This window comes from Camelus ferus, chromosome 34 (assembly GCF_009834535.1).
Source record: "Camelus ferus isolate YT-003-E chromosome 34, BCGSAC_Cfer_1.0, whole genome shotgun sequence".
Lineage (NCBI taxonomy): Eukaryota > Metazoa > Chordata > Mammalia > Artiodactyla > Camelidae > Camelus > Camelus ferus.
Window position 1 is genome coordinate 13,634,143 of NC_045729.1, and position 18,832 is coordinate 13,652,974.

Here is an 18,832-nt window from a genome sequence, read left to right on the forward strand (position 1 = left end):
ATCAGCTCAGGTTGACAATGAAGAGAACGCAAGCTGAACCAGTAGCAGGCGTAACAGAAGGACGTCAGCTGGCTGACTCTGCAGACCGACACCTGACCATGGCACTGGCCTGGGACCGCCTTTGAAATCTGCAATGAATCAGTTGTGACCAGCATCCATTCTGATGGTCCAAGGACTTCATGTCCCCTTCACTTATTGAGACAAGACGTTGGGTGTTTTTTTTTTTTTTTTTTTGAAGTGTAGTTGATTTACAATATTAGTTTCAGGTGCACAGCAGAGTGATTCAGTGACACATAAACGTACATATATTATTTTTTCTTTTCATATTTTTTTCCATTATATGTTATTACAAGAAACTGAACATAGTTCCCTGTGCTATACAGTAAGGCCTTGTTGTTTATCTATTTTATGAGTAGTAATGTCTGTCTGTTAATCGCCAACCCTAATTTACCCCCCTGCCCTTTCTCCTTTGGTAACCATAGTTTACTGAGGCCAGAGTTTTAAAACATTTTTTGACATTGTGTATGTTGAATAGCATCTCAAAGAGATACAAAGGTGTGAGCCTGGACTTTCTTTGCCACACCCTGTCGGAATGATCCCAATATGAGACTAAGGGTTTGGCCTGAATTAGACAAAAGGAGGAAATGAGAGAGTTTAATCGACGCTTAACTAAAGTCACTCTCTTCAGGTTGTCCAGTGGCTTCCCATCACTCCTGATGTAAAGTCCAAAAGCCTATCACCATCTGCACCTGCCCACAGCTCCAGTCCTAGCCCTCAGTCCTGCTGCCCCGTCTGCTGCCTCCCAGCCACAAGCCCCTTCCTTCACTTCCTCAAAGGCCTTCCTGGACATGGGGCCTGGGGCAGGGCTCTGCCTAGATCACTTCCTTCCCGCTCCAGCCTTCAACTGGTTAACTTCTGCCCAGTCTCTAGGTCTCAGCTGAGGTACTTTTTTGAGCAGAGACTTCCTAGCCCCCACCTAGGTGAGACCCTGTGGGCCAAACTCTTATAGCATCCTGCAGGACGGCCATTACAACACAGGGGACTGCAGAAGGCACCACACAGAGAGAGATGCATTTTTAAAGGCTTATTTCTTTTCGGTGAGCATAGGCTGGCCTGGGGATAGTGTTTGGACTTCAGCCCCAGCCTGATCTCTCAGCTGGACACGTTTGTATGGGGCCCAAACTGATGGAGCACAAAGCAAGGTCCCTCCACAGCACACATTAACAATTATAGCTGTGACTCCTTGTCCATCTCCTCCAACAGCCAGCAGTTTCATGAGGTCAGCGCTCCTGTCTGTCACGTGGAGACACAGAGCTTGGCCCTTAGAAGGGGTTCCATGAGTATTCAGGCAACAGCGAAACAGTGTTTGGCACCACTGAGCAAGCACTAGGTTATACCTTCACGTGCCTTTTTCTGTGAAGATAATAATCACTGTTCAGCCGACATTCTTGTACTATCATCTTCCTTTGACTCCCGTGACTATGTGGTTTATGGCCAAAAATCAGGAATCTAGCTTCCCTGGAAAATAACCTGATCCACAGGGGATGGAATTCGTGATCTTGACTAGGAAACAGGAATCCCAGAATTGTAAGCCAGAAGGAACCTATAAATCATCTTGTTTATATTCCCTACTTTACAGGAAATCATGGATTTGATTTTTTTCATCTGTAAAATGAATACTGGATGCAGTGATCTCCCATTCCAGGTATTCTGAGATTCTGAGTTTGGACCCAGGTCAGTCCCATGGAAAGTGACAGCTCAAGACTGGACCACTAACTTGAAATTTAAAACAATCTCCCCAGCACTAGGTCCTAAGTAACAAAACTACGGCAGGCAGTTCATCTGTTGAATTCCAGGCAGAATCCCTGGGTGTGCCAAATGCCAAAGATCAAGGAATGTGAGGTTTGGGATTATATTACCAACAGGATCCCCTGTGGCAAAAAGATGGAATAGGCTCAATTTTCCATGGTTTGTTAAGATATCCCTGAGTTAATGGGGATGATATTTACATACCTCACTTCTGTGCCCTGGAAGCAAAACCATATACCCAGACACACACACAGTCCTCATAACTCATATATGGATTTAATGGTATCTGAAACTAAATAGAAAAATGAAGAGGAAATGAAGTCTAGAAATGCTTTGTTCTCTGTTAATGTTTGAAAACAGACTGTATATGACACACAAAGAGAAACTTTCTCTGTGTTCAAGAACTATAAAGATACAGGAAAAGAGGAACATATTAAATGACAGTTTGAGTATACAATAAGAAAAATCCAGATTTCAGGAAACCCAAGAGGCAAAAAAACCAAAAAACAAACAAACAAAAAAACCCACCAGGTTCCTCAAAGAATTGCAAGGAAAAGAAAAAGATACAGAATGAATCAATAGAATTAAGAATCAATATCAAGAGGAGATGGTTGCACAACATTGTTAGTGTACTAAATGCCACTGAATTGTGCACTTTAAAATGGTCGATTTTATGTTATGTAAATTTCACCTAAATAAAAAGAATTTTTAGAATAGATAAACAAGATTATACTGTATAGCACAGGGAAATATACACAAGATCTTAAGGTAGCTCACAGAGAAAAAAATGTGACAATGAATATATATATGTTCATGTATAACTGAAAAATTGTATTCTACACTGGGATTTGACACAACATTGTAAAATGATTATAGATCAATAAAAAATGTTAAAAAAATTTTTAATCCAAAAAAAAGAACTGTAAAGATAATTTTTCTCAAATTTAAAATATCTGTATGGTTTTTTTTTCTTGTTAAAACCCATTATACAAAATGCACCCAATAATAAAATGTATAAAGTCTCTTCACAACCTCACTCTCAGAAACGGGAGCAGTAACCTTCCAGGTCAATCTAGGCATATATGTGAATTTTTAAATTTTTTTGTAAAAATGGGATCATACCATATTGTTCTGTGCCAGGTTTAATATTATGGAATTTTCCTATTAATACATACAAATTCCCTGGGGTGTTTTAATGGCTGCAATCTGTGTTATACTTGTACATACTATAGTTGGTTCAATTAAATAATCTATCTTGTAATCCTGTATCTAAGGGGATGTTGTTAGCTTACTTTTTCATTTCCTTTTAAAATCTAATATATAACTTAACAATGACCATTCTGGTAAATATGTATTTAGTCACACATGTGATTATTTCCCTAAGTTAATTTGTCTAACTGCTAAATCAAAGACTAAACTACAATCTATAAAATAAAATACAATATGTATGTGTGTGTAGGAATGTAACATTTTTCCCACATGGTAGCTATAACCTGACACCGTTTTTTCCATAATATTGTCCCTCTCCACTGATCGGACATTTCATATTTATCATATAATAAATTCTGCTTGAAGTTTTTAAAAGAATAGCAAATCTGAAGGGAAAGTGAGAATCAGGTAGTGATTCTGGACTCAGATTATCTGACAATATATAAGCATTAAAAGCAGGAAGGATGATATGTGTTGAGAAAGGTTGTTGTACCTGTTTTAAGAGGCTGATTCTGGGGATTTCTATGGGCAAGTAAGGTGATGCCACTAAACCAATGATTAAATGGCTTGGATGAGAGGGATTTCACACTGAAATTGAAAGGTGGTCATGGCTTCCACACATGCAAACTCTTTGTTTCTCTGGCCATCAATAAAGCTGGAAAAAAATCACTCAGTTTTGGATTCAAGGGAGGGAAGCAAGTGTTAAAACTATCAAGAAAGGATAATGGCCAACTTTGTATCTGAGTGATGCTAACTGTAAGTCTATTTGCCTAAACTTATGTATTCTGTATATAACTTACATCCCAATAGTCTTGAATTACAATTGAGCATGTTTTCGCATTTTAAGACCTTTTTGTATTTCCTTTTCTAAAACCTGTGTTCATATCCTTTGCTTACTTTTCTATTGGATTGTTTGCTTTTTCTCATTGATTTGAAGGAATTCTTTATTTATCAGGAAATTAGCCCTTTGATATATGGGTTGCCAGCATTTTTCCCAGTTTGCCATTGTCTTTGCATATGGGTGTGAGTGTTACTGATTTAGTACCACAAACAATTCCAGACCAGGTCCTTTCTAAGATAATTAGAGACGGCCGTAAACCCAATAAATGCCTTATTTTTCAAACTTTGTTTTAAATTGTGCCAAAATATACATAAAACTTACTATTTCAATCATTTTTTGCAGTATGTTTTCTGTTTATTAAATTACCCCCCCCCCATTATTTGTTCTTCTTAAGGGTAACAATAGCAGTAATTAAAAATGAGAAAATATATTTACAAGGTCAGTATAGTGCTGGTTGTGGTTACTTGAGAATCCAAAATAAGAACTGAATGTCTGTTAATTATACATACAATGGTTATTATTTATTATATACTGTGCTAAGTTCTATACACACAGTTTCCCACTGAATGGTGTTACTAACCCTATGAGAGAGCTATAAGCATCCTCATTATATAGCTAAAGAAACAGAAACTATAAAAGGTGAGGTAACTTGTAAAAGGGTCTCACAGGCAATAAGTTAGGTAACTCAAGCAGTCTCATTCCAGAGCCTCAATAAGGATGGGCTACAGAACACTGTGAGATTTTTTCTTTTTAACATTTTTTTGATTGAGTTATAGTCATTTTATAATTGTGAGATTCCTTTAGATGGAACATGGATGAACTTTAAAATTATCCCAGTACAGTAGTTCCCCCTTATCTGTTTTCACTTTCCTCAGTTTCAGTTACCCGCAGTTAACAGGGGTCCGGATATATTAAATGGAAAATTCCAGAAATAAACAATTCATAGGTTTTAAATTGCAGGCCCTTCTGAGTAGCATGATGAAATCTCTCGACAGTCTTGCTCCATCCTGCCCAGGACACAGATCATCCCTTTGTCCAGTGTATCCATCCTGTATATGCTACCCACCCCTTAGTTCAGGAAAAAACATAGCATATACAGGGTCTGGTGCTATGCTGTTTCAGGCATCCAGGGGGGGGGTGTCTTGGAACATATTACCCATGGATATGGGGGGACCACTGTACTTACATATTTATTTATTTAACTATTGTAGTTAATTACAATGTAACAAAATTTACCGTTTTAACCGTTTTTAAGTGGCATTAAGTACATTCACATTGTTGTGCAACCATCACCACTATGTCATCATCTTTTGACTTTCTGTGGCAGGTTTTGTCATGCAGAACATTTTAATTTTTATGTCATTGAATTTATGAATATAAAGGTAAATCCAAAAGGATCACGACAAGGTCATGATTCTGGAGAGATTTAGATTATGGATTTTATGTGCTGTGTCATGCTTAGACCTTTCTCACTCTGAGATTATATTTTTAAAAATCCTCTGAGATCGCTTCTAGTATGTCTATGGTTTCTTTCTTTTCTTTTTTTTTTCTTTTCTTTTTTTTAATTTCACTCTTTAATCCTTCAAGAATTTATCTGGTATGAAGTGTGAGATACGGATCCCACTTTATATTTTAATGCCAATAGGAATTACATTTGCAACTAGACAAAATTCATTTTAAATCCATATTGGAAGCGGGTGGGTATAGCTCAGTGGTAGAGTGTATGCTTAGCATGCACAAGGTCCTGGGTTCAACCCCCAGTACCTCCATTAAAAAAAATAATAATAATAAACAAATCCATATCGTGGGAAAAGACAAGCAGAAGCAGCCAGGAAAATTCTGAAAAGAAGAGTAAAGGTACTGGTTGGAGTATAGAGGATTAGTGCTATGAGTAATTAAAACTATTCTAAATCAAATCTATTCTGGGGGAGGGAATAGCTCAGTGGTAGAGCACATGCTTAACATGCACAAGGTCCTAGGTTCAATCCCCAGTACCTCCTCTAAATAAATAAACCTAATTACCTACTCTCCCTCCAAGAAAAAATCCATACAAATTTAAAACAACAACAACAACAACAACAAAAAACTATTCTAAACAGTAATTAAAATAATATGATCCTTAGTGTTTAAACTAATCAAACAATGGAACAAAATAGGATGATCAGAACTTACCAGAACTCAGTATAAAGGTTCAAATTTAACATAAAAGGTATAAATTTACTGCCATTTTTATCATGGTGACTATTCCTATCCCAAAACATGGCACACATTTTCACTTGTTCCCATCTTCTGTCAGAGATACAACCTGAGAAGGAGAACACTGCTCCACCTCCCCACAGCTTTCCTCTCTGCTGACAAGAGGTAGGTAGTGAAACGTTACCGGTGGAGACTCTGTCTGGGGTCTAAATTTTCCCCCAGAGTCACTCCTAACATATTGGACTTCACAGGTTTTCTATATATATACTGTTGAAAGCTGTGACCAAGTCTGATTTAATCAGACATATCTGTACCATATTAACATCATCTGGGCTAAAAACCAATACTAAGTGTCAAAGATTAAACAGTAGGTGTCAGGTTTTGGCAGAATTCTTTATAAAGGTTCCCAAGGCTGAATTTGGGCCTTAATTAAACTTGGAAAGTTAGGATGGCAGCCAGAAGTTACCACCTACTCCTCAGTATTATAGCCACCGATCTCAAAGATGGGGCTTTGAATTACCATAGGTGTTGGTCTAGAATAGCAACGTCCAAATGGAAGTGCAGTGTGAGTCATATCTATAAATTAAAACTGTCTAGTAACCACACTAAAAAAAAAAAAGATGAAACAAATGTAGCATTTTAACCCAATACACCAAAAATACAATTATTTCAACATATAATCAAAATAAAAATTATTAATGAGATATTTAACATACTTTTTCATACCAATTCTTGGAAACCTCGAGTATATTTCACATTTACAGCACATCTCAGTTTGGACTAGTCACATTCAAGTGCTCAGTAGGTGCAAATGGTTTCTGCCTACCATACTGGCCAGTACAACTCTAGAAAATGGTAATGAGCAAGGGAAATTGCTTAATTTAGTAGAAACCCAGAAACTCCAAGGTTGGAAAAACAGTATCTCAAGGGTCTGGAACAGAGTTTTATAATCACTAGCCCTAATGTTCACTTGATATTTGAATCTTTTCCAGATGTCCCTATCAAGGGTCATCCAGACTAGTGCTTGAGTGGCACTTCCAGGGGTGAGGAGATCACTGCTTCCAGAGGCTAGCCAGTCCATGGGGGGCGGGGGAGCAATCTTAACTCAAAAAATTCCACTCTAAGGGCACGAGCAGGTTGCTTTATGGTGGTCTGTGCAGTTTAGTTGGTTTGGAGTAAACTTAAGGTTGGGTTAAGAAGTACGGGGGGATTTTAGAACTAAAATATGGACTGTAGGTTGGACAGGATGGGAACTGTTACACTGAAGGCTGGGACTGGACATCTCATTAAAATTGTCAGCTACACTGCAAGAAAAGTAACAGACCCCCCAAAACTGTATATATGCTAACTTCATTAACCTGGAGATACAGTGATTTGGAGAATGATTTGAATTATTAAAAACTTTAAAATTTTTCACAGTACAGTAAAACATCACTGGGTAATAATTAATGAAGAATATCACTTGCATTAGACCTGTATTACAAGGAACATCCTAAATCGTACTTTATCAAAGAAATTAATTCCAGACCCAGAAATCAGAATCACTTCCAAAGTCTTAGTTCCTATCTCGATTTTAACATTTTCTTTACTCAAAAACACCCTGGAAACCACAGACAGGGAAAAAAAATTTTAATTCAGTAAAAATGACACTGCCTGAATTACGATAAATTCTGATTGGGTGGCGCTTGAAATAATACATTTTTGCTGTATTTGTGTTTCTTCTGTTAGTTTCTTCCCCTCCCCCTCCTTGGAAATGAGAAGGTGTTCTTTTCCGGGCCACCTTCACCCTCCCGCCCTCCCCAGTTCTACCTTTCCAGGGCAGGGGAAAGGTGCATCCTCGCCAGGGCTCCTGCCAGCGCCTCCTAGTACCTCTGGCCAGCAGCCGGTGAAACGACGCGCCCCGGACATCCATTAACGTTTTATACTACACTCTGCCCTCGCCGGAGCATCTCCAGTTTTGCTGACTGGGGCTCCACGCTGCGCGACCCGCCCGCACCCTATCAACCGCAATTCGGGGGGAAAATTTGGGACCAGAAGCTCCACCCACTCTCCTCCCTCCAGCCTCCACAAAACCGGCTACAACACCCCACCTCGGGCTGCCGAAGTAGGTTTCGTCACACAATCTGGGGCACAGTATTTTTTACAAGAAAACAGGCATCCAAAAAAAAAATTCAAACTGCCCTCGCGGGCCAATGGGGAAGAAGCGGGAGGTGGGCGGAGCCAGCGCGCGGCGGGCGGGGCGGGCGCGGGGGCTGGTACCGCAGGGGATTCGTAAAAACACGGCGGGCGCACGGTTTGGCTTTTTTTTTTTTTTTTTTTTTTTTCCTTTTTCTCCAAAACTAGCTAAAGCGCGAGACTCCGCCCGAAGCTGTAGCTTCTCGGATCCACCTTAAATCTTCAGTGGACTCGGCGCAGGGGTCAGTGGGCGCAGCCAATGCCAATCAAGTTTACAACCACCAGCACGGGAGGGAAAAAAGGAAAAAAAATCTTCAAGTTCCCTGGTCCGCACACACACTCACAGGGACGCACGCATACACGTCCGCAAGCACACAAAAGGAAGGCGGGGGTGGGGGACAGGCGCTCGAGAGAGAAAGGGGACATGTTTGCGAGACGCTCGCTCGAGGCTCAGCGCCCGTGGCCCGAGCGCTCGGGGAAGGCGCGCGGGAAGCGCGGCCTGGCCCTAGCGCCATGATGGTGGCCGCGGTTCGGAGCCCATTTTCGGGGGGGGGGGCGGGGGGAGCTGCAATGATGCAATCCCCCGTCCCCGCGTCCCGGCTGCGCGCCCTTGTCCCTGCCTTTTCTTCACGTTCCCTTTGAGGCGCGTCGACGTTTCGCGCCCATCACGCCTCGAATGTTTTTTGTGTTTTTCACTTGCTGATTCCTGCCTTCGCTATGTGTGACCCCACGCGAGACAGGCCCGGTACGCGGACAGCCGCACGGCGACTTGAGTTTACGTGTAAATGCTACACTTTCGGTTCTGCCGGGTCTGGCCGGAGCTGACCCCACCCCGCCCCACCCCCCACGCGAGCCGAGATCCAGGCGGTGCCCACCCCGAAGGGGGGATGTTTCTAGCGTGACCGTGGACTCTCTTCCCTTCCCCTCGCCCAGCTCTGCTCGCAGGATTTTTACCTTAATTTTGGCCGAGAGGGAGGGGAGCGGGCGTAGGGTGTGGCCCAGGTGAAAGAGATGGCAAACTTAAAAAAAAAGAAATTTATACTCTCAAAAACAGACCGGAGATTCTAGGCGAGTTTTAAATCACCTTTTTCAATTCAAAAAGGCTTCAGAAGAACAAGTGTCTATGTTCATGGGGATGAAGATGAAATGGCGAAGGCAGCCTTCCTCGGCCGCCGGGAAAGGTCGCTGCGCGCGGCCAGGACGGTGGGCGCACGGTGGCCTGAAAGGCCGCCCGCCCCGCTCCTCTCCTGTTGATTTCCACGGTCCCCTCCGTCCCTCAGTCATGCCCCTGGACCTACATTCTCCTAGTTCTTCTCTGCTCTGGTCCCCCGCACTGGGCAGCGGGGATGCGACGGGGGGACTTGGCAGAGCGGGTGTAAGGGAAGAAAGCGACCCCCGCGAGCGGCTGTAGCGCTCGACCTCTCGTGCGCGCGGCTGAGGCCCTCCTGGGCCGCTGGCGAGCGGAGAAGCCTTTCGAAATGCGCGGGGCTGCGGATCATTGGAGCCCGGGGTGGGGGTGGGAGCGGGCTGCTGCCCTGGAGGGTCCACGAATTCGGAAAGATTCTCCCCTCCGCTCAAATCCCCCAAGCGCCCCGGAGTTGGCGGAATACTGATGTGCCGGGTCTGACTGTAGAGAGGAATGAGAGCTTTCGCTTCTTTCTTAGCCCAAAGGAGAGATGATGGAGGGAGGCAAGTTTCGGAGAAACCGCCCAGCCCCGCTGCGCGGGCCGAGGCGCAGCCGCCCTCCGGGGCCTGCGGGCGCCCCGGGCGGGGGAACTGCGCGCAGCGACCCAGGCGGTGCGGGAGCTGCCAGTTGCAGACAAGGAGCAAGACTTAATAGTCTTTCCGTTCCAAGACCCCAGCCAGCCAGACCCCGCAACTGCCGCGGCGGACGGGCGTGGGACTGCGGGGCAGGGTGGGGAGACGACAGCGTAGTGGCCCGGGTAGCGGGGCAGGGGGTGGCTGGCGATGCGGCCGCATCTCCTCGGAGGGACGCCCGCGGCGGGCCCTGAAGTTCGGGGTCGGGAAGAGGACGCTCCGAATCCCGGGGAAGCATTTGGAGACTTGACACAGAACGGACGAAAGACGGACACGGTGACTTTGGGGGCTGCGTTCCTGTGAACGTGCCTGGCGCCGCAAGCATCCAACTTCTTCCTGACCCAGCTACTCCTAAAACAGTCTCAAAAAATTCACATTAAAGATGCCTATTTAGGAAAGAAACAGAGTATAAGCAGCAATTAGAAGAGGATTTTCTTTCCCGTCTATTAAAGATACTTTTTAAAGTACCCTTTTTGGCTCACAGAGACTTTATTTCATTATTTCCTGACTCTCCACTCCTTCCTCCCCATTTTGAATTGTTTTTCTTGCTTTCTCAGTCTCTTCCTGAAAAACACCCTGCCTTCGTGTTTTGAATAGAATCACAAAAACACCTTTAGTCTTTAATTAAAATAATACCTACTTGGAAGATGTGGCCCAGCCACAGAAGGACCTTCTTTTCCCTTCCCGGCAGAAGAGGAGAGTCAAACCTGCTTTTTTTTTTTTTTTTTTTAAGCAATTTCGGGTCAAAGTAAGCTGAAATTATCTTGTTTAGAGCCCCTTTTGGGGTGCAGTAAATTAAATGCAAGTTATTTTGAGCAAAGTAGCTTAACCCAAATCCAGATTTTTGCGATTTAACCATTTGCAGATTCCTAGAAAAAATAATTTACTTTTACACCTTAGCCACATTTCCTAAGAGAGTTTGAAATTACAGGAATCATCCTAATAAATCTGATTCTAAAATGCCTTAATTTTTTTTTCTTATTTAAATAAAAAAATACCTGTCTCTGCTATGTGGATATGGGGTCCTAGCCCCTCAGATTTGGTATTGATTAACCAGTTTTGGGTTGTGTAGATTACAACCAAGAAATTTAGAGATTGAGGAATTTCTGTGTGATGACCAGTTCAATTCGAAGAATTCCTGTTATATCTAAATCAGTGTGGAATGCACACTCATTTCTAAAAGACCTATATATCTGAATATTTTGGACAAGAGGTGTAGATTAGATGGTCTGAACAATTGCTCAAATTCCTCACAACACTGCATGTGTAAACACAGAATTTAGAGAAGTCACCATGTTAGTTTCATTTTCAATCCTGCAAATGTGTGATCAGCCTACACTTATGTAAGAATTTTTGGTTCTGACACATTCATATCCTAGAAGACCTAAATATCTGAACTCACAATAGAGACTTTGACCATCTCATTAATATGAAAATGTGGCTTTCCTATTCTCCACTTCTAAAGCTTTGTCCACCCATACAGAGTAAGTGGAAAAGAGTGACCACTACATTCGGACCTACATAAAACATATCTGAATGGTGGGCCTGAATTATCTAGCTATTTGCCACTTCATATTATATTTGGGTAAATGTGACTGGAATGCTGGATTAAATACCTTAAGCTTGGTAAAGCACATTACATACAGCTCAACTCAATGAATAGCTATGGAAGTTTTCTTTATTGATTGCTTGATGTGTAACAATAATTGGAATCTTTTTCACACATTACAAAAAAATTATACTTGGCTCAGTATGCAATCTTTTAAGCATAGCCATATTATTTAACAGAAGAAAGGGGGGAAAACTACTCTACCCAATACAGCATTTACAAATGCACAAAACAGGCCACTTTGGCTTGTATATTTGTCTAGATTAAAAAAAAAATCTCTTTTTAACATAAATAAGTTAGTATAATTTTCAGTGTCTTTACAGAGTTATGTACACAGGTACACTTCAAACGGCTTTGTTTTATACACATACACAGGAAATGTAAAAATACTGTTTAAAGATGTAGTATCCGTTTCACTTGACCCCATGGGTGCTTTTCTCCATATGCACTGTCCTTTAAAAACACCACTTTCCCTTGGGCAAATCAACAAATAGGATGGGAAGCTTCAAATTAAAAATTATTTCATTATTTTTTATGTCAACTTACAGATCTTTAAAAATATCCAAGGATTTAGAATTATTTTGACTGTCTACATACCCTGAAGTGAAAAGAAAATTAAGAAATTTTCTCAGAAAATCTGATAAAAATTAGATGGTCAATTCTGAGCATTCAGAACTGCCCCCTATACATGCCAGATTTTTGCCCAGAATTACCTGGAGTGATTACCAAACTACTGAATAATTTAACTGGTAAATTCCAATTTTAAGGGAAATTGGGGAGAGCACTGAGGATCATTTTTTGTTGTTGTTCAAAAAAAAAAAGAGAAAAGTCTACATAACGGAATCATCAGAGCTCCCAAATGAGAAAAAGCTTCATGTAAAAATAAATAGCAATTATTTCCAGCCAGTGTTCAAATCTGGATGATTTTTTTAAATGAAGTATCAGTTCTCACTGAAAGGGACATTACATCTTTAAAGAAAACAACTCAAACACTTCCCCCAAGCTGCTTCTCTTCATGCAAGTCAAATATTCTCCTTGCTGTAAATCGAAGCAAGCTCTTCAAACCACCCCCACCCATGCCAATTCCTCAGCCCCACCCGGCCCTCCCTTCCCCAGAGTTTATGTGCTACATAAAAGATAAAAACTATATACACAGGTAGTACAATGAAGCAAATAAGGAAAAACCTAATTGCACAATGCTACATCCAATGCTTTTAGAGGCAGATGATTTAAGAGTGCCTAAAATTTTAGTGTTGTGTTGTTGCTGTTCAGTGCTTATATGGGATGTCCAATCCATGGAGTCAGCAATATGTATTTAAACTTTTAAATTTATATCTTCCTTGCTTCATCAAGCAGTGAAGTATCTGATCAACAAGGAAACACTCAGTTCTGCAAAAGAAACAAGAAGAAACAATTAGGAGAAAAGCACTAAGATAACATTGCCAATATATTACAGGAATTATTTTGCTACTGTCTTGGTTGGCAAATATCTGAGAGATGGAAAACAAAGAATGTACTAAAAGTTGGTGACTGGAGTCATCTCCATCCAGTATTTCTTTCACTGGATTCGTACTGTCCTCTGTGCTGTGTACTGCTGTCTGGAGCAGTGGTTCTCAACAGTGGGTAATTTTGCCCCCCAGGGGCATCTGGCAATGTTTGGAGACATTTCTGGTTGTCACACTGGGTGTGGAGGAGGGGTTGCTACTGGCATCTACTGGGAGAGCTCACAGAAGCTGCCAGAACATTCTACAACACACAGGACAGCCTCCCACAACAAAGAAATATTCGGCCCAAAATGTCAGTAGTGCAGAGGTTGAGAAACCCTGGTCTAGAGAATCGGGGTCAAAGATAGTAAGAAAGAACATGGACAGGAAAATTAAGAAACTGTTAACATTTCAGTATCAAAATTTTCTAAACTGGAAAAACAACTGGAATTACAACTTATAAAGGCTCTCCAAAGAAAATTCTGTTTGTCTTTTTTCTCCCTGAAGTATTCTAGTTACTTAGCCATATGCAGAACATACACATGAATGCTTGTGAAAAGGTCCTTACTACTACTTCCTGTATTCTCTGAACTGGCAATATTTACTAACAAGTGCCTCTCTGTATGTCAGAATGGGGCCAGATCAGAATCCAGTAGGTCTGATTCACTGTGGCTCATCTGATGAGCTGGGCCACAAGTCACAAACCAAGAGCCGCAGGTGTTAAGGTTACTTCAGAAAACTTTTTCACCCAGTTTACCTACTTCATATATAAGGAGTAGTATAGAGGTTCAATAGTGCCATTTAGCATTTGCTCTGGAAAATATCAGATGTATGTAACAAAGCCCTAGATATGATATTGACTTAAAAATAAACAAATTTGAATCCAACCTTCATCCCTGTTCTTTATTTTTAAATTTTTATAAATGAGGATTTTAAAAGTTAACACCAACATTTACTAGGATATCTTCATATGCGGGGCTATGAGTGTGTTTTGGGAAAAAAAGAGGTCGTGGTCCTTGTCTGTAAATTTACAAACTATTAATATATGTAGTTTAATCATTATGTAGACAAATCTATGTAAAGTTGGGGGCTGAATTATTCAAATTAGCTTTCCATGCTGATCATATTTTAGTAGGTGGAAAAATCTCCACTTCCCTTGTTCGGGGTAGACCTACCTTTGCCAGCCCTAATATCTTCTCTCCATTTCCCCCTACAAGTATCCAAATTATCCTGTTATAGCACAATTAGCATACACATGCTGACGTGTTCCTGGACTGCTTACTCTGGCAGAGTTACTTTAACTTCTGCTTTGCAACTTCAGTGTTATCAGAAATTCTGTTGGAACCTTAGTATTTTTGAGCCTTCCATTTTGGTTTTTTTCAGTACACAGTTTCCTTCTCTGTCCCCCAAACTTATCAGAAAATGGGGAAAGTGACAGTTTATGGAAATGATAAAGATAAAAGAAAGGAACATACCTCTCTTTTCACATTTCTAACCATTTGATTAACCAAATATGAGCCATTTGTACCTCACTTTTACCTCAATGTTAAATCTTTTATTTGCCATTTTGCCACGTATGGCTCAAAATGTGCTACCGAGTCAACTTGATCCTCTGGGAGATGAATTCTCATGGAGTGGGATGGAGGCAGACCCCCGCTCTTGTTCAGATGGAAAAAGAACCTATTGTTCCCAACATGTTTTGATGGGACTCTCAGGAAACTGACCTTCCTACCTACCAGGCCTTGGTTACAAGTACTTGCCTGGGACACTTGTTCTAGTCATTGGGTGCTTCAAAGGAAAACGATCTCAGGAGGTAAGAACACTGAAGAGTTACAGTATCCTTACACTGATTTCCAGCCTTCCACATTCTTACTTTTTTGACCTCACAAAATATAAACAAAATGAAACCCCACAAACTCGAATCTGCCAGCCACCACTAAGATCGGGCATCTTGGGGTCTGAAAACCAAGGAATTCCTGTAGCCCCATTCGGTGTCACTTATTTGCTCCTGTTAATCAACCCACCGAGCAGTTTACGTTTGACGCCTTCTGAGGCCGGGCTTCTTGGGCGTCTGCTCCACTGAACCCGCGTTGGGGGAACCGTCTGAAACGTTTTCTTCTGATCTGTTGGCTCTTTTGTTTTGAGGAGAGGAATCTAAGGGAGAGGGGGAATTTTTAAAAGAACACAAACAATCTTTATTAGAAAAAACAATAGCTGACAGAAGTTGGCCCACTAGTCAGGGGATGAAAACCCACCACCTCCACCCACAACCCTGGCTCTGTCATTCCCTGTGGCCTTTAAGGGCACAAAATGAGTTTGTTTTCACATAACATGAAAGTGTATTCTACTCCCCAAAGCTCTCTCTCCAAAGCGAAGAGGGAGGCCGTTGATAAACATCCCAACGTTGTCACCTACCGCTGGCAAGCGGGGAGGAGCCGCGATGTTTTCAGTTAGAGAAATTATCAGATAACACAATCTCAGGCTTCTGACTTAAAAGTCATAAACAGACAAGGAATCAGCTAAACAGCGTTTAAAACTTAAGAGTAGGAAAGTGCGCTCCCCAAGAGCTGAATCAGAATACGCTGAAAAGAAAGTTTGAGGTTAAGGACCCTCAAGCAGGGAAAGCAGTGCCGCAGACAAACACAAACAGACAGACAGACATTTTATGCATCTGGAAGGGTCATTACCGTCTGTGGCAGGTCGCTTCCTTATCCCAGTGCACTGCTCCGCTAAGCCCGTCTGGCTGTCCGGTGCATCAGTCTTTTGGTCTACCAAATGCGTGTCCTCTGAGTTGGCCTGGGACCCAATTAAAGGCACCGCCTGGCGGGTCCCGCTGACATCCTGGCCCTCCTGCGCCGGCACCTTGCAGGCGCCTTTGGGTGGCCGCGGGGGTCTGTAGTAGAACTCGGGCAAGCTGCCCTTTTCCACCTCTTGCCACTCGTATTTGCCCTCCAGGGGCTTGTGATTCTGAAAATCAAAATTCCACTTGAGCTGGTTGGCTTCTTCCATGTCTCGGCAGTGCTTCTCCAAGTCCCGGGTTAACTCTTCGTGATTGACCGGGCCGAAGAGGTTTCTGCAGGCCGAGGGCTTGGGGTACTCCGCCTGTCTGGCGTCCATCCGCTCCAGGCTCGGGCTCCCGTTAGACACTCGCACGTTTGACATCCTCCTCCCGGGGCTTGGCGACCGCCTCTCTCGCGCTCTCGCAAAACAAAACCGAACAAAGCGAAACGCCCCGACCCAGCCCGAGCCCCTCTTATAAACCCTGCGACTGCCCTCGGAGCCAAGAGAAACAAACACGGACGAGTAAGTGCCCGAGCGTCAGGAGCGCGCCGGGCTGGGGGAGGGGGCGAGGGGCAGCCCCGGCCAGGCAGCCCCGAGTCTCCGCCGATCAAGTGTACGGGCGAGCAGGAGGGCGGGGAGGGGAGGGGAGAGGAGCGGAGAGGAGGGAGGAGGGGGCAGAGCCAGTCCGAGTCCCGGCCGCTGCGAGCCCGCGGGTCCCGCCGACCGAGCGGCTCTCCAAACCTTGCCGGCGTCGGAGTCGCGGAGCGGCGAGAGAGTGGGAACAGGGGAGGGGGAGAAAAACACCCCGAAAAGACGAGCCCCCTTTTTTAAGTTGCCCAATATGGCGGTGGAAGGGAGGCTGACGAAGAAGAAGATGATTGACACCGCAAGTCTATTTAAACAGAGGAGGAGATCATTGGTCGCGGCGCCGGGAGCCGCCCCGCCGAGGCTGGCGAGCGCGGCCTTAAGGTGGCCCCGGCGCGGCCGCGGCGCCTCCCCGCTCCCCGCCTCCCGAGCGCGCCGCCGGGAGACTGGCTGGTCGCGTGACTGCTGGAGGTGTACGGCTGCCAGCAAACCTGCTCCGGCTGGCCTCGGAGAAATTGAAAAATAAGACAAACAAACTCGCCAAACGGCTGGGAAGCCGGGGAGGGGCCTTTGTGGCGGGGCCGCCGGGGCGGCGGGTTCTGGTCCCGGCGCTGCGCGGGCCGGCGCGCGGCTGCTCTGGAGCCCAGACCTCCCGCTCCTCGCCCGGGAAACGGAGGGGCTGGACCAGAGGATCTCGAAGGTTGCCGGCAGCTCGTGCTGCGCCTCGCTGGCGATCTTGTTTTTCCCCACAGAATTTGCCGAGCGGGGGAGGTGGGTGGGGGTGGGAGGCTGGGGGGCGAGGCGGATGGTGGGATCTCTGCCCCCAGCTGGGCTCTCCCCCGGGGCCCCAACCGCTCGCGGTGCGGGGGAGGGATGCGGGGAGCCCCTCTGCCTGGGTCCAGTAGCTGGGGGTGCGCAGTGGTTAGCTCACTCTTAACCTAGAAGTATGTACTATTCTAGGGGAGGCACGGGGCTTAGGGGGAAAGCCAACGAGGACGTCTTTCTATAAATTAGCTTGGAATAGACGCAGCATTTGTAATGTATTCTGAACTCCAGCGCTCCCTCAATAAAAATAAGAAAGGATTTCAAGATCAAAAACTCCACTGTTCTCCCGAGTCTCTAATAAACTTTGTAGCCATCTCAGACACATTTAGTTTTAAAAAGCGAGGTTACACCCCTGGCCCTGGTTCTTGCTTCCCAAGCACAGTTAAGGCCACTAACAGGCTGCGTGTGGGAACTCGTCTCGTTTTTGTATTTTTCAATCCTTTCCCGGGTTGTAGCAGTTTCCTCTACCTGAGTCCCGCCGCCAAATACAACAGCTCCTTCCTTCCTCCACCTTTCTCCCACCAGATTCACTTCTCCAGTCCACCCAGAACAACATTCAGATGCGAGTGAACGCTTTTAGAGGGCTACAAGTCGTTGAAGAGTGAAAGTAATCGGAAAGTCCAGAATGTGAAGTGATTTAAGAAACCACCACAACCGCGTCCTCACGTCTGATAATTATTATTTGGGCATCTCTCTACTCCCCTTTGCAGCTTGAAATTTACCTATCAATATGATCTTGAGCAAGGTGATGTAAGTTAAAACAAGATGCTTAGGGCTTTTATCTGAGACAGAGCTCAAAGGGTCTTTAACTGTCTTCCCCTATTCCACCCCCTCCCCCCCATCTTGGCCTGGATCAAAGTTACACATTTTACTGGAAACTAATCTCCAGTTCTAATACTAAACAACAGCAATGTTTTCTTAGGCATCTGTGCTACAGATGAGTTGACTTCTAACTTGTTTTCTTAACCACGTATTGTGTGTCCACTTTGTGTGCCTGCCTCACTTCGTACACTACAGACTGAGAGCTGGGCGGGACCTTCGGAACCCTGTGGGTCAACCCTCTCTTTCCACCACTGAGGAAATTGAGACTCAGAGAGGTTTCCTGTCCAGGGACACATATCTAGTTGGTAGCAAAGCCAACACTCGAAGAAGCAGGTCTCCTGACTCTAAAGCTAGTTCATTTTCTGTTCCTTTCCTTGATGGTAGGGGGTTTTGTCTGGATTCTGGATTTGCCTGTATTATAACCTGCAGGTCCTCCTCTCTTACAAGGGATTCAAAATGGCTCCTTCTCATGCCCTGGGCTGCCTGCAGATGCTTCCTTGATGTGGTCTGTGGTCTCTGATATTTAAATACAGTTCTCACTGGCCTTTAGTATGACCTTGCACTAATCTGACTAAAATGCAGGCTCTAGAAGGGTAGGTGTGGTACCCAGAGAGCAGTGAGGGAGGCAGTGCCCAAGACTTGTTTCAAAGTCAGAACTTCTTATCTGACTGACAGAAA

At 44.0% G+C, this 18,832-nt stretch overlaps 3 protein-coding genes across 3 annotated transcripts in view; all 3 read right to left on the reverse strand.

The window, feature by feature from the left end:
* The window catches only part of APOLD1 (apolipoprotein L domain containing 1), a 39,306-nt gene extending 31,263 nt beyond the window's left edge, over positions 1–8,043 (reverse strand). The window contains exon 1 of the mRNA XM_032472975.1: positions 7,865–8,043. Within this exon, the coding sequence (XP_032328866.1) occupies positions 7,865–7,963 (99 nt within the window). The 5' untranslated portion in view covers positions 7,964–8,043. The remainder of the gene's footprint in view (positions 1–7,864) is intronic.
* Positions 8,044–9,380: 1,337 nt separating this feature from the next.
* Positions 9,381–12,084, reverse strand: LOC116661259. The gene is made up of 3 exons (XM_032472899.1): positions 12,048–12,084; positions 10,689–10,755; positions 9,381–10,399 (listed from the first exon to the last, which is right to left on the reverse strand). Exons 1-3 carry the CDS (start codon positions 12,082–12,084, stop codon positions 9,805–9,807), a joined length of 699 nt encoding a protein of 232 aa, XP_032328790.1. The 3' UTR covers positions 9,381–9,804.
* On the reverse strand, positions 11,709–16,767 carry CDKN1B (cyclin dependent kinase inhibitor 1B). Its single transcript, XM_032472976.1, has 3 exons — positions 15,829–16,767; positions 15,166–15,295; positions 11,709–13,046 (listed from the first exon to the last, which is right to left on the reverse strand). Exons 1-2 carry the CDS (start codon positions 16,301–16,303, stop codon positions 15,174–15,176), a joined length of 597 nt encoding a protein of 198 aa, XP_032328867.1. The 5' UTR covers positions 16,304–16,767; the 3' UTR covers positions 11,709–13,046; positions 15,166–15,173.
* Positions 16,768–18,832: the final 2,065 nt, after the last annotated feature.